This window comes from Scardinius erythrophthalmus (genome assembly GCF_964197995.2).
Source record: "Scardinius erythrophthalmus genome assembly, chromosome: 18".
Taxonomy (NCBI): domain Eukaryota; kingdom Metazoa; phylum Chordata; class Actinopteri; order Cypriniformes; family Leuciscidae; genus Scardinius; species Scardinius erythrophthalmus.
Genome location: NC_138238.1, coordinates 7,104,115 through 7,120,327, shown reverse-complemented (window position 1 = coordinate 7,120,327; position 16,213 = coordinate 7,104,115). Strand labels below are relative to the sequence as shown.

General features: G+C 36.6%; 2 protein-coding genes across 3 annotated transcripts in view; both read left to right on the top strand.

The window, feature by feature from the left end:
- The first annotated feature begins 355 nt into the window (after nt 1-355).
- rpl38 (ribosomal protein L38) lies at nt 356-4,229 on the top strand. Its single transcript, XM_081392246.1, has 5 exons — nt 356-488; nt 668-693; nt 1,022-1,082; nt 2,902-3,024; nt 4,159-4,229. Exons 2-5 carry the CDS (start codon nt 691-693, stop codon nt 4,182-4,184), a joined length of 213 nt encoding a protein of 70 aa, XP_081248372.1. The 5' UTR covers nt 356-488; nt 668-690; the 3' UTR covers nt 4,185-4,229.
- A 1,499-nt stretch (nt 4,230-5,728) lies between these two features.
- The window catches only part of ttyh2 (tweety family member 2), a 54,253-nt gene continuing 43,768 nt past the window's right edge, over nt 5,729-16,213 (top strand). The window contains exon 1 of one of the 2 annotated variants that reach the window (XM_081393606.1): nt 5,729-6,162. In XM_081393606.1, the coding sequence (XP_081249732.1) occupies nt 6,034-6,162 (129 nt within the window). In that variant the 5' untranslated portion in view covers nt 5,729-6,033. The remainder of the gene's footprint in view (nt 6,163-16,213) is intronic. The other variant, XM_081393605.1, reaches the window with a different exon arrangement.

The following is a 16,213-nucleotide window of genomic DNA, read 5'->3' as shown; positions in this document are numbered from 1 at the left end:
CAGTGTTTCGCTTAAAAAAAAAACAAAAACAAAAAAAAAACATTATCCTGGGTAATAAACATAAAACTTTTTCTTTATTCAATATCAAGATTTAGGGTTAGAATTTAAGAATGTTTCGTTTTTTTTTTTCATTTTCTCTTTCTCTCATTTTCTCATTTTTTCTTGTTGTGTCTATTTATGTCAAAATATGAAGAAAATGAAGTGTATAGCAACAACACAATAACAACGATGATAAAATGTATTTTTATTTAAATGGCGCAAATTGTTAATATTAAATGGTGTGACAGTTTTAAGTATTTTAAGTACAAATATGTTCAATATAGTCTATATGAATAAATGACATGAACACATATCCATGCTTCAACAGTAGATGTCACTGTGCGTTTTGACTTGCTAGACTGGAAAGACCCTCTCGAGCCACCGTAGCGCTTTATATGACGGATTCACGCGGAAGTCCCGCCCCTTTTCCCCTCTCGCTCGCAGGACGTGTAAGTGTTAGCAGTTTAGCTCTGTCAAAATAATCCGTCTAAATCTGCATCCATCCAACAATATACACATTTATAGAATGTTTGGTGTGAAAGCATATGTATAAATGTGTCATTAAACGGAATATTTACCGGAAGTTGTATAGAAAAGTTACAATAAAGTCTGTTTTGTTGCATTGCAGGGTCGAGCCGCACCTGAAACAAAATGGTGAGATTGTGTTTGTATTTGCATTAATGTTGTTTTACTAATTGATGGATTGTTCTGTTTTATCTGTATTAGTGCCATTTGTTTTAAAATAATCTGTTTAAATGAACTTAAAAGTAGTAGTTTATAGGAATATGATCATGGGAACGCAGAATGTGGCTAGCTAATGCTAAAACATGATTTTCACGCTTGTGGATAATCTAGAAATGTCAGAATCAGAAATAAGTGGAAAGCTTAGGCTGTTGAGAAAGCATGATTCTGATTTTAGCATGATGTGAGTGCTATTATATTTGAATGGCAAGATCTCAAATGTGCGTTTTTTTCTTAACAGCCACGCAAAATTGAAGAAATCAAAGATTTCCTGCTTACAGCAAGAAGGAAGGATGCCAAGTGTAAGTTTAGTTTCAAATAAACAAGTCATAATCCATTTATGATCTCTGAGGTGGTATTGCTGGTGTAGTACTGTATATTGTGTCAGGTGGTTTGTTTTGATGCAGAACTGATGGCAGTGCATCTCAATCCCAGAGGACTGTCTGACACTCATTTCAGGTTCAGATGCTCTGTCTACATTAACCCGGACACATTTGAAAACGCTGTTTACACACGCTCCCCTTCCACTAGTGTTTTCCAAAAGTTGCTCATCCACACTGAAAAGTCTGTAAGTGCTTAAATCAGCTTACTGTACATGTGTAAATCGTTATAAAAGCTCATAAGATTATACAGAGAGAGCAGACATAAAGTTCACACAATGTTCTTCTAGCACGATCAATTTTATTACCAAAATATCTCAATGCTCGCAAAAGTGTCTTTCTCTAAACCATATGGTCTAAAACACAATTGTTGTTTTTTCAGCAATTGAGTCATCTTTGCAGAAATGTAATATGAAGATTCAACAAAGGAATGTTTATCCTAGGGCTGTCACTTTTGTGAAAAAATCCTGTTCGATTTGAGACACAAGTGTTCATTGAATCGATTGTAAAATCGATTTTCCATGTCTAAAGACGTTTCCATTTTAAACGCCAAATATGGGGAAATCCACAGACAACTAACAGGCATTAGAGGGCGCGCCGCGCTTGAGACGCGCACAAGTCAGCAAATTTTCCTGATGATTTATTGGCGTGAAGTTTCGTACACAATGACAAACAGGAGTGCAACATTCTCGAAAAACAATAAGCAGAGTGGACTGCCATAACAGCAATGAAAAACATCACTGCAGTCTTCAATATGGCTGTTTACACGATTAGAAATGTCAAACAAATGTCGCCTACTTAGGCAAGTGTAGACCGTAGCCCGGATCTATATCTGTATGCACGACTATGCTGTCTGTATACCGGCAGAATTCACAATTTTGTTGTATAAAAAGACACATTATGCTGAAGTATAATTTACTCTTATGTGTGTATGTCAGAGCCTGCAGTTGCTGTGTGATGCGCGTTCGCTGCGGGCGTATCGTGACGAGCTGGTCGCGCTCCGAGAGAAGGCCGTTAAAATCGATTCCCTATTTTCGTTTTCGAAACTTGCGTTGGTTGGTCCGATCAATTGTACAATCGATTTTCGAACATAAAGTGACAGCCATAGTTTATCCTTTGCAACACTGACACACTACAATGCGAATGTTTTTTTCAAATTTATTCACTTAGGAGGGTGTCTTGAAAAAGCTCAGTCTTAGTTGATGATAATGGCGTCTCAGTGTGGATAGAAGGCCAAAACAGAGCGAAAAAGATGCATTGTCAAATGAAAACGTATTAGTGTGGTCAAGGCAAGAGACTATAGTATGCAAGTTGTCCAAACACTTCGGGCTTGTCCTGTGCCCACTGTGCATTTACACGCTTGCTAGAGCAATGATGGACCTAGTGCTGAGTTTCGCATCACTCCGAGATTTCAGTTCCACCGGTTCACTAACACTTATAGCTGTCTCGCTCCTTGAAATAAGCTGATGTAAATCAAGTGTTAAATAAGACAGATATCCAATATGTGCAGTACTTGGGTCTTCCGGGACCCGGATTGACAAGCACTGGCTTAAGATTGAACAGATGTTGTACTGTTGGTCTAAAAGGACATAATGTACAAAAGGAATGAATTTCAGAGGCTTGAGTTTGTGACAAGTATTGCGTATACATTAAATGCGTATACGCATATTTAGCTTCTGCACTGGCTATTGGAAAAATGCTCTTGTATTGATGACTTCTCGATATTCATGTTTTCCTACAGCTGTCAAGATCAAGAAGAACAAAGACAATGTGAAGTTCAAGGTCCGCTGCAGCAGATACCTGTACACATTGGTCATCACAGACAAAGAGAAGGCTGAGAAGCTCAAGCAGTCCCTGCCACCAGGTCAGTCTTCAACAACAGCCAATCAAACCACAGTGATGAAATGCAAATAAGATTATAACAGAACACATCAGTCAGTACGTTTACATGGACGACAATTTTCCGATATTAAGACAATACTCTGATTAAAACTATCATGTGAACGGATTTCTCATTACCTTCATCCGGCTAAAGTCATTCTCGAAGTAAACACAATTGAATTAAGACGTGTGGAGTATTCCTATTTGTCGCATTTTGTCTTTTAAATAATCTTAAGTTATTTTGACGTCCCCTTGGAAGTTTGAGGCCCCTGGTTCAGAACCACTGATTTAGGGGCTGTTTACACGACACCGTTTCAACTAAAAACTTTAAAAAAATTATGCGTTTTGAGTTTTGACCGCTCGTTTACACGACAACGCCGTTTTGTGTGCCTGAACACGCAATGTTTTGAAAACAGGTTTCAAAGTGCAAGTTATTGAAAACTTTCTCCCTTGTATACATCAAAAACACAAATCTCTGGAGACGATGATGTCGGTTCATCCATCTACTGGCCTGGCAGCAGAATACTGGGGGTTTTATTCGTTTTCGCGTATCCGTGTTAATGGAGATGGTTTTGACAATGGTGTCGTCTGTATACGGAAAACTCAAAGGAAAAACTTCTCCTTATTAAGCATATTGTCGTGTAAACGTACCCTTAGACTAAATGTTTGGCTGTAGAAATGCCATTTTTGTTGGATATAGAATGAACGTAAAGAATCTTGAAATGTTCATTTACCAGGGTTGAGTCAGTGATGGGAGCAGTCACCTTTAAACAACAGGGAATGTTAACATGTTCAGGCTTGAAGTAAAGCCGTTTAATTGGGTTAAATTGAATTTTTGTGAGATCCTTTACTTGATTTTAATTCTCAAATGCCATCCGACTGGAATCATCAGGTGTTTGTGAAGTGTGCAAGTTGTCCAAACACTTTGGGCTTGTTCTGTGCCCACTGTGCATTTACACGCTTGCTAGAGCAATGATGGACCTAGTGCTGAGTTTCGCATCACTCCGAGATTTCAGTTCCACCGGTTCACTAACACTTACAGCTGTCTCGCTCCTTGACTTGGTGTCTTCACAAGCATTACTGTAAATGTGACCCCTCTCTCTCTCTCTGGTTTCAGGTCTGGCTGTGAAGGAGCTGAAATAGATGTCTCTTGTACAAAATGTTGGAATAAAATTGGGAAAAAATTAAGTGGTTTGTGTTTCTGTACTGTTCAATATAAGTATACACGCCTGTTTTTGGGGGGGTCAGTAAGATATATATATATATATATAAAATATATTTAAGAATTGTCATTTTAAGGACATTAAATTGGTCAGCAAATACTTGCATTTTTACAAAAACATTCATTCAAATAAATTCTGATATTTAGGGCATCTTTTCTGTTTTTAACATTGCTTATAAATGTTACAGCACCAAATCAGATGCTGAAAATTCAGCTTTGCCAGGAATAAATTGTTATATTAAAATAGAAATTACAGTATTTAAAATAGAAGTTTTCACAACATCAGTTTTTACTGTATTTTTGATCAAATAAAAGCAGTCTTGCTGAGGATAAGAGATGTCTTAAAAAATAAAATAAAATAATTAGCATTAAGGCTTTTAAGCCAAAAGGTTTATATTGTAAATGTTAGTCGAGTGTGTCCAAACATTTGACTTGCTGTATTTATCACAAGCTTCATACCCTTATAAACTCCACGCACAATTATAATTTAAGTGTCTTGTTTAGAAAACTAATTATATTTATGGTATTTTAACTAACAATGGTATTTGGTACGAAGTCAGTCTCTAAACATTTACAAAACTTCCATAGATGAGGCCTTCTCTTCAAGTTCCTGAAACTACAAGGTGTTTGTTAAGAGAATTTATTCCTGATATTTCAACAAATGTACTGTTTACTGTGCAAGACCCTGACAAAAGGAGTGACGTTTTAAGATCTAATTACAAACCTAACAAAACCACCACAGAGACCATGTTGTTAAAGAATTAGCGCAAGGTAATTTTATTTATATAGCACATTTCATACATTATGGCAATTCAGTGCTTTATAGAAAGGAATTAAAATCATAAAATAAAAGCAATGAAAATTAAAATTGTTGAAAGAAATTAAGAGCGATACAGTTATAAGATGAATTAAAAGAGTTTAAAGATTATTCATAGTTACACTTCTCATCTGGTAAAACACCGGTGGTGTCATATTTTCATAACTTTTATTTACTCTGATTTATTCGGAGATTTTCCCATGGGGATTACACTGTGTCTGTGGTGGTCTTTCGGCGAACAATAATACAGAGTTATCTCACTATGAAAGTTAATGTAGCAGAATGCTAGTCTTTATTTCTGTCTATATGTTGCCCTTTTGGAACGAAACGATGAGAAGAAAATAAAACTGAAAACAAATTGATCTTTTGTACCGGTTTCTGCATTTACTTGAATTGCCCAATAGACGGCAGCATTGCGTCGGATATTAATGACTACATTCAGCATTTATCTTTTTAAATATATTTTATTCTAACAAGTAATTTAAAGCTAAACTCTAAAAGCAAGAATCTACCCAATCTCTACTGAATCTCGTTTTCAACGCAATTAAACCACCATAAAAAAAAGTTCCGAAAGAAAGAAACTGCCTCTTTTCTTATTCAGGCGCGACCCCGAGTCCCATTCTTGCGCTCATTCAAAGCAAGCTCGCTCCCGTATGAGCAGAGAATGAGCGCACAACACGCGCAGGAATGGCTGCGGCACGAGACCAGGATTTAATGAAATAATTCCACGTTTCACGTGAATTCTCATGGTCTGCGATTTGGGGGAAGTATTCAGAGATCTTCTTATGTACCTTTCAGCACTTTTGTTTCAGTACTCAGTCTCTCTAATGTCCACATCCATGGCTTTTGTTTGAGAAGACAAGACACCGGAGAGTAAACGGGGAAGGAACACCCTAATTGTCTACCGTCTCTATCTGGGAAAGTGATTTATTCGTCTCCTCGACTGCTGAAGGATGTCGTCTGCACGGGTTGATTATATCGCTCCTTGGTGGACTTACTGGCTCCATCAGTTTCCTCATGTGAATCTGAGGTTTCAGCCGCTGGATCACACATTCAAACCGCAAGAGGAGAACTACCAGCAGGTCAGACCGTCTGTTTACACTGTCACACCGAGGTTCATGGTTCAAACAGTCAAGATAAGCTTTGTGCACCCCACTGTCACACTTAGTTTATCTTTGGGACTCCGTGTTATACTTCAAAAATATAGCAACTTGATAACATGTTTCGGAAGTCATGTAACGTTAGGCTGCTACACTTTCTTCGTATTCCTGTTTACACTCTTGTCAGTTTGAATTTGTTTTTGTTTACTAAGATTTTTTTCCCACAATGTGTTTTAATTGGAGTCAAATTTGAGCCCAGACACAAATGCTACTATATTGGACAACATTTTGTGGTTCAACAGAGGACTGGAGCTTCAATGGGTTTTGTTTAGGTCAGAGAGAGAGAACCCAACAAAAAAGTCAGTCTTACCTGAACACGATGAGCTCAAGACCAGTCTTATTTAAGTAGCCTATCCAGATGCTATTATAGTCTACTTTTTGACTATTTTGGATTAGTTTTTATTTGAATATTTTCAGTTTTCATTTTAAAGTTGTAGTAATTTTGTTGCATGTTTGTGCCATTTTTATGAGTTATTTAATTCTTATTTTAATTTCATGTTTAGGACATCAAGATAGGCATGTTAAAATTAGGTACGCCCGGCCTATGTTTTAGTTAACTTGTAATCATGGTGTAAAAACAGTTCAGATTGATTTTATGCTCTGCATTTTCACTGTTTGGCCTTTGAGAGATTTCAAGTCCATTGGTTTAAATAGCTTAAAACTGAGGTTCATACTTTTATGAGAAAGATTATGAACAAGATTGCAAAATTTTTCAGACGTCCTTGATTAGAGAGCCCTTATGCAATATGATGATGAATGAAATACAATGCATCAGTTCTCTGATTTGTCTACACCGTTCCTCGACTCTAACAGAAGTAATGTTTCTTCCCTGGATAACAGGCTCTTTCTGGTGCAACATGGTTAAAACCGCAGTAATGTTTATCTGCTGGGTTTTGATAGGTTCAAGTTGGGACGTATTACGTACACTGTATCTGACTGACGATCACTGTCATTACCAAAACCACATTTCACAGGCAGCATAACTGGATCTTATTTTGAACCAGATTCTTCTCACCCAGACTATAAGTTACTTGAATCTGCCCTGAACCTGTCTTTGTTATCGTGATGTGGTTCTTCCACTGACCTGCATCAACATCCAGTTGATTAGAGATGGAGCGAGAGGAATGTGACAGAGCATGGAGGGGCAGAGGGCTCATTTCTGTAGCTGTCTGTTTCTATTAAGGCAGATGGTGTAAATGGAGGCAGAACGAGACCAGATGCTGCGGTGTGAAATCAGGCGCTCACACTGGGTCTCGGAATCAACAACGGGGCGTTTTCAGATAGCCCGAGGGATCCTCCTTCATAACCCATTTTCCCCTAGTTTGTCAATCTAAATGCTCTGTTCCCGCTGACGCTGCTCTTTGAATCCTAATGTGGATTTTCAGCAGAACGGGAAACTGGTGGGATCTTTTTCCTGGGGTTTTAGGATTGGCCTGGGAGACCATGCATATGAGCTCTCTGCAAAGCTAAGAGACTGTTGTTGTGCTTTATATCTGATTGCTAATGTTTATTATGATGATGTGCTCTCAGTTGAGACTCGCTGTGTTTAATTGTTTCAGCAATTTAGCCAACACTAAATGGTCCAAATGATTAGGAGGTAAAGATTGAATTGGTAAAGAAAAATAAGTTTAGATTATTAAAAATAAGTTTAGATATTTCTTGTTCTGATTTTGTTCCATTGCATCCTTTGGATTTAGATGACAAAAGGTTCCCATTGGTCACAATTAATTTAATAAATCATACTAATATCTACAATTTAAAAATATATATATTTTAAAGCATTCTATAGAGTATAAAATTAAAATCCGTTTATTTATTTTAGTACTAAGTTTAAAAAAATATAAAAACATTCCAGAGAGTGTAAAATGTGTTTATGTATATTAATGCGTGTTTATTTATCTAATTATTATTTATTTCATACATTTAAATTTCAAAAATATATAGGCCTAAAACATTCTAGAATATAAAATCAGTTATTTTATTGATTTGTTTTTGTTTATTCAACATTATTTAGTTTATACATTTATTTTATTATTTATTTGTTTGCTTTGCATGCTTTCTCTCCTTATTTGTCGCTGAAGTGAAAATATTTCCTCTCCATGTTTAGTCCTAGATTCCCCAATGAGCAGGCCCAGATGAAATCTGCAGACGTTTTTTGTGTGTATCTTCTGTGCTGATTTTAGGGGTGAAATCTGTGGAATAAATGTAAATATGGTCCAATATAATAATAAACAGATCCTTTTTTTTGTGGGAGTTTGTTGATGCAGATCCCTTTTGGGTCTGTTAGTGAGGACAGCGACTAAGTAGACGTCAATTCTAGAAAGGACCAGTCGTCAAGTTATGCCTGAGTGGATATGTGTTTGTGCGTTAGATGGGTCAAATGTCATCTGTCCATATGATTCATTTATTTCCTGCGGGGATGAATTGCTAACAGCTGTTTTTTTTGCTCTCCCATCCCAGACAGAGGATGCATCTGTTTGATTCACACCATAAAAGGGCTGTTTGTACCCATTTATTTAAAGGCACCTGTAGACATATTTACTTGCCGTTTTTGTGGTTAGGATTACTGCAATCTACAAGAAATTAGACTTAATAAGAACCTTAATAATGGGTGGTTGCCAGGGTATTGCTGCAGTTATGGGTTTTAGTGTGTTGCTGTGTGGTTGCTAGGGTGTTCTGGATTGTTGTTAAGTGGTTGTTTACTGGCTCATGTCAAAAGAGTTCATGTGACCCTGGACCACAAAACCAGTCACAAGATTATAGCCTACATCATCTGAAAGTTGAATACATAAGCTTTCCATTGATGTATGGTTTGTTAAGATGGGACAATATTTGGCTGAGATACAACTATTGAAAATTTGGAATCTGAGGGTGCAAAAAAAATTGAAACATCACCTTTAAATTTGTCCATTTATGTTCGCGATTGTGCTGCATTCACTCACAAAAATATACTTTTTAATATATGTACGGTAGGAAATTTACTAAATATCTTCATGGAACATGATCTTTACTTAATATCCTAATAATTTTTGGCATAAAAGAAAAATCCATAATTTTGACCCATACAATATATTGTTGGCTATTGCCATAAATATACCCGTGCGACTTGTGACTGGTTTTGTGATCCAGAGTCACATGTGATAGGCTATTCCTTAGACTTCTGATGACCTCTCCTCATCAAGCTGCACAATTTGAGGTACCATTCATGTCTGTAGTTAGCCTGACTACGTCAGACTTCTTACTTCCGCTCAATTTCATTTCGCTTCTGTACTCAGTCTGAGACAGTGCAATAGCTTTCCGTTTTCCTCCGGCCTGAAAACAGCCGGCCAATCAACGAACAGAGGGCGGTCTGAGAGCCGTGTCGTAGACGCTGATTGTACCGTGGATGCGTAGATTTACTTCACATAATCTGCATAAGTCGTTTACAGCCATGTTCACTCTGGTATTTCGCTCGATGGTTTTGTTTTCGCATCATACATGTGTTTACAGTGGAAGTTAGATGCGGCTGAGCATGCGCATAACACCCGCCATAACCAAACGTTATGTGATTGGCTTACGGGTAACCAATGATTTTAAACTTCAGACAAGCGCTTTTCAATTATGCCATGCCAGACTCTGTCTATGAAGCAAAGCGAGGTAGCAGAGTTTGGTATTACCAGGCTAGTCTATAGCACAAACTGTTCAATATGAGTTAATTGCTTGTGTTTAATACTTAGGGTCAAGTTCAAATTAATGAGCATGATGAGCATTAGTAACATTGATGCTTGCCTTAGCACACACTACTAAAAATGAGGAGAGAGAAGGGTTATTATTTTCAGATGCAGATGGACGAAATCTGTGCTTTAGTGACCTCTATGAACCATACTGAAATCCCCAGTCATCTGACTCATCTGACCCTCAGGTGATGTAGCCTATTTCCTGATTTTTGTTGTTGCGGTTTTCTCTTTCATTAATGTGTTATTTAAAGACAAAGTTGGAATGTACGGAAAGAAAGAACTAAAATATCTAGCTATGTCACATGCTGCATTCCATTCAACTTGGAATGTCCAACTTCCTGCTTGGAACAGTTCGATAGAACAGAAATCACTTGAAATCACTCAGGCTACAAACTTGGACCAGAATTTTAAAAGCTGACTTCAAGATGTGATGGTATGATGAACATGGTCAGGGAGTTAATAAAGACATTCGTATGTCTTAATGAGAAGAGAAATTTTGAAGAGTTGTGCTTGTAATCCATGCAGTTGCAGAAATGAGAAAGGGAGCTTTTTGGAATTAAAAAAGAAATTCTTGCAAGCCGTTTGTGCACTTAGGCCAGCAGTAAACACATCTGTAAACACATTTTCCATCCTTCCTGAAGACCTCTTTACATCCCCAATAAATGAACATTAAGTGGAAAGAGCAGTTTAATGTTTGTTTTTTAATCGTGAGCGCATTAGCCATCCAATCTCACAACGAGACAATACCATTGTCTGACTTGATTAAAATAGAAAACACTCACTGGAAAACAGCCCCTTGAAGAGTCTGCTCTTTCACAGTGTCTGATCAGTTTGATTTACAAATCAATTGTGGTTTGCAACTCTGCATATCTATCACTCAAAAATCAAACAGGCTTTTTTGTTAAAGTTGGAATTTCTGCACAAGGATCACCAAACGGAATTGTAAAGAAGAACACTGTCCCTGTTTTCCATTGTTTGGACAAACAGATAGTCCTCCTGTCCCAAACAGTGTGCAGTGATACTATGTCAGGCTGCATGGTCGTAATGTTCAAATGAACAGAAGATTAATAGCAGCACAGTGTTTAAACTTTTTAACCTACACATTACATATTTGTCATTGCACATAAGTTTGGGATAGGAGATTTCATTTTATATTAAAAAAATACACTCTTCAGCTTTAAGATGAAGAAATGTTTGCTCAAAGGTCAACATTGACAGAGTCATATGTCTTATGGGAATAAAAATGCCTTGTGATTTATTTTAGAGTAAATATATTTGGAATTTCCCCTGTGCTCATGGTGATCATTACTTTGAGAAGGGTGGTCAATATTTCAGTTCAGAAATATTTTATAGACCATTTGATTGGACAAAAACATGTCATGCCAGATGAATCATCAATATTTTTGTTCTGTTTTTCAAGTAAAAAAAAGAAAAAGGGTTATGGGCCAATCTGAGGTACATGTAGAGGCCATCATTTTTCTAAACGGTCAGTTCTATTCAGGCTTAACACTCACATTTGCCCTTTTTCCAACCATTCTGATGTTTGGGCGATATTTCTTGCTCAAGCCTTGACTTTGGTGTATTTTGTTTGCTGATAGTCTTTATTTATGGTCTCCCCTTAGGCTCTGTTTTATCACTTCAGGCCTGAACCATGGCACTTCACTTCAATTTTAGATGTAAGAGATAAAAGCTGTGCTCTTGATTTATCAGCAGTCTTTTTAATTTTTTTCTTCCTGGTCTGGTTATGTCAGCAGCAGCACCCTTTTAAGTGTTTTCTGCAGTCGATTCTGGGTGGGCCAGGCTTCTTAAAACCACAAAGATTTTCTCAGGAAAAAGCTAAAAAATCCCAAAAAGGATGTTAAAGCTGTGACCACTTTAACCAAATCAGGCCGATCAGGGATCCACAGTTTGCTTAGCTAGTGAAGAACAGAAATATTTAGTTTATGTTTGACATGTGGTGGTAAGTGAAGAGCTCAGTGGTCCTTTGCAATGCAAATAAGCAGTAAAACTAATGCCATGGCATCTTGTCCGTAATTTAACTGATGCACGTAGTAGCTAGCAAGAGAATATTTCCAGCAAATATTGTTAGATTAATGATAGTGGTGTGGCCAAGTTGAGAGAAAAGATGATTGTCAGCTTTTGGAATTTGGGTCAGAAATGTTAGTAAGGGCACGGGGGTCTCGGTGAATAGTGTTATTGTACACGTAATGGAATGTATTCTCCAAGCCCACTCATAATCAACACACTGTTACATCAGTCTTTTATTGAGATGTATGGCTGGTTGTGAAATACTTCATTTTAAAGTTAGGTATTAATTTTTATTACTGCAATGAGCATTTTAATGTCAGTGCATTGAAGCGTGCATGTATTGCATGGCATTTTCATTTCCCAAACAGCTCAGAGGCAGGCTGTTTCATCAGTTTTGTAATCCTTGCATCAGTTTCATCAGTTTTGTAATCCATCACCTATAGTTTGCCTCCTGTCAGGTCTTTATGGCACTTCGGATGGAGCATTGTCTTCAGATTTGAAAGAAAGTTACTATAAATTTTAGCAAATTAAATTAATCCATTGCCAACCTTTAAATATTTCTCAATTAATTTAATGAAATATTAACAATATTCACTGCATGATCATTAACTATAATAAATAAATAGTGTCTTTTTATTTCAGTAGGTATCTTTGTTCATAATAAATTGAAGAGGGTTTACTACAGCTGCTAAAGTTATTCTGCAAAAAGCATTGAGTTTTTTTTCCCAATATTGTTTTATTGATTTTTATTAATCACGTAAGAGACTGGTAGTTCTGTTTACATTTAGACTGCAGTTTTACATTCCTCCAAGTTAAGTTCATCACTTAAAGTTGCAATAAAGTACACTACTGTTCAAAAGTTTGGGATCAGTAAGATGTTTTGAAAGAAGTCTCTTATGCTCATGAGGGATACATTTACAGGATTCGATTAAAAATACAGTAACAACCGTAATATTTTCAAATATTAGTACAAATAGGGGTGGACGATATACCGGTAGACACGATTAACTGGTAGAAATTTGCCAACTGGTAAAAACTTACGTGACATTGTTGTGCTGTGGCATCGTGAAAGCTTATCACTTGCATGCGTTTTTAAGCATTGCTGTTCAAAAACAAGTGATTTTAAACCGTTGAAGTGCAATAAGCAGCGAAAGAAAGCTCATTTCTGTATGCAAGCCCTGTCTGAGAGAGTACCGAGTTCTTTTTGCCGCTGTATCGGCTTAAACGGTCAAATACCCATCTTTGTATCTTAAACAGCCATTTATGTCGTTAGCGAACATAAACAGTTGAGAAAGAAAGCGCATGTGTATCAGTGTATTAGATCAGTGCATTCGGTTTAAAGTTAAGTGACGGCAGCCTAATATATGTACTGTGCTTTTAATGTTAATCAAACAACAACAGACAAACTACTCTTTTATTTTACAGAGTAAAGACTATGCAGTGTTTTTTGTACATTTAATTAGGCTACTTTATAAAATGTATGAATTGGTACTGTAGGTCGATTTCATTTGTCTTTGTTCTATTGTAGTTTTGTCCTATTGCTTGTAATTAGTAACCTATTGTTCTCATTTAATCACTGACTGTTTACTTGTCTTCAGTAAGCTTGAGGTTTTTTTCTTTACTTCGGCTATTAGTTTTGTCTAATATTGAAATTGGTGACTAGAATTATGACATTTTAATGGTATCAAAAATGTTGATATCATAAAATCGTATTTAAAGCAAAAATAATTATATTGTGAATGTGATATAGGCTATATATTGTTATCGTGATACAAAGTTACTCATATCGTTATGTAAGATTTTGGTCATATCCACCAGCCTTAAATACAATTTAAAAAACTTTTCAATTTTTAATATATTTTAAAATGTAATTTGTTCTTGTAATGGCAAACTCTGAATTTTTTCATCATCGTTACTCCAGTCTTCAGTGTCACATGATCCTTCAGAAATCACTTTAATATGCTGATGATTTGCTGCTCAAGAAAGACTTTATCATTACAGTTGGAAATGGTTGTGCTGCTTAATATTTTTGTGGAAACTGATATTTTTTTCAAAAAAATAAAATCTTTCTAACCTCAAAATTTGTAACATTGGTGTATGTAACAGTATTCTGCAGTGCTCTTATCATCTTTCTTTCTTCCTCTCTGTGTTTCCTTCCTTTTTCTTTATTCGCCCAAAGCCCATAACCTGCTCCGCTCAATTAATGATGTCCCAGCTGTGAGGGTGGGGAAGTTCATCCGAGCGCACTGTGTTGGAAAAGCCCCCCGAGGTTGCCCTCCAGACCCCTACTCCCTTTCAAAAGCAGTGTAGGAAAGATGAGGACAGAATTGAGTGAGGTTGACTGCTCCGTTGTGAACCTTCCTAAAGCTTGCTTCTGCTTTACTGTAAAACCCCAGTCATCCAGGCCCCTCATGGCCTTGCCTTTACACAACACTGGAATCTTCTCAAATATGCTGGTATATTGTTCACTGAAACTATTTGCAGTTTTGCTTTCACTGAGATCTTGGAAATCATCTGGAGATTACATTAGCGTACATATTTTTTTCATTGATGTTTAATGGCTTGTTTAATGGTTTTAACACATAATACACTGACTTTCCCTGAGGCATATTACTCAGTTTTATCATGTGAAATATGTAATTCTGTACCTCAAAGAGCATAACACTGTAAAATTGTAGATTCTGATCAATAGATTGATGTGTCGCTCTTCAAGGAGTCTAGTTCTCTCCCAGCTCCCAGCAGATGGGTGTCAGTGTGCTCCACACAGCTGTTCTCCACCTGCTGTGACCACATAGCTGAAGTTTGGCTCAGAACTTCCACAGAAAGCACATCCAACACTTAGCTCTACAAAATATGGATGAATCCCAATTTGAATACTTTTACCAAGTACATTTTGCACTGGCAATGAATGACAAATACTACACCAGTATTACAGTTTTTCTTGATTGCTTAAACACATTTCTTGAAACTATGCCTCGTATTCTCAAAACTGTAAACACAAATCCATAACGTCTCACCCAATTCCCCAAACATCCTATTTTCAGGTCAAAATGAAGCTCTACACTCAAAACCATTCACTCTTGCTGAAAAACCAAACTTTGCCCTCAGACAGGACACACAAGCCCTCAAAATCACACACACTACAACATAGTCTAACACACTGGTGCAATAAATTCAAAACAACATTTCCAAAACTGGTAAGTTATGTTGCTTGTGGTCCCACAACACAACCAATGGATACACTGGCACATTTTTATTCATTCATGTACTACACAGTACAACACACACACAACAAAACCAAAAAAAAACTTTTTTTCCCTGTTTTACTTTTTTTTTTTTTCTCTAAATCTTTTTTTATATTTACTTAGTTTTTCTCGATTGTTTACACACATTTTCTGAAAGCATGCCTCATATTCTCAGAACTCTACACACAAATCCCCAACAAAAACACACACAATGGGCAAAACTCCTCAATTCTCCTGCAAAATGAAACTTTACATTCAAAACAATGTTATTTCTTTTCAAAATGGCATTTTGTTTTCAAATGACACACACAAACCATCATGTGAATAGACATTTATAAGAACCAGTTGAACACTGATGTGCTCAGTGTAAAACACTATGATGAATGGAAAACACTTTTTTTTTTTTGGTTCAGCGTTACACTTACTACAGACAGTACATACATAAGTGTGTTGTAAAATATTTGAGAATATTGTTTTTATACTCTGAACACACAAATGCACGTTAACAAATATATTTTATTTTTCCCCACAAAAACAATGTACATAGTGTACATCCCAACCAACACAAAGTTGCACATACAGTGGTCTACATACAAAACAACAGAAGAATTGACTGTATACAATTACAGTAAAAAAAATCCAGTTTTGGCATCCATTGCTCCATTGAAGAGCTCACATGTTGCCCTTTCATGCTAAAGCTCTGATTGCTAATTGTAAAACTGTGTGACGGGTGTTTGCCCATGTGATGAGTCAGTGTGCATATTTGAATGGCAGTGTGTTCCTTGTGAAAACAAAAGATTTTTTGCATGAAAATTGTGCCAAAAGCAGAGAATTGTGAAAAAAGTGTTTTAGAACTGCAATTGGAGTGTAAAGCAGGAATTGTGCTTGTAGTTTAGCAGAATTGGTTCAGGGGGTTGGTGAATGAGTTACATGTTGTGGTCATTGTGTTTCAAGTACCAGAAAATGTGTGTAAACAATCGAGAA

Bases quoted from the DNA above. Each gene is read 5' to 3' on its own strand.
- rpl38 (XM_081392246.1), top strand. The intron at 1,083-2,901 runs GTAAGTTTAGTT...GTTTTCCTACAG, and splicing joins AAGAAGGAAGGATGCCAAGT to CTGTCAAGATCAAGAAGAAC. The intron at 3,025-4,158 runs GTCAGTCTTCAA...CTCTGGTTTCAG, and splicing joins CAAGCAGTCCCTGCCACCAG to GTCTGGCTGTGAAGGAGCTG.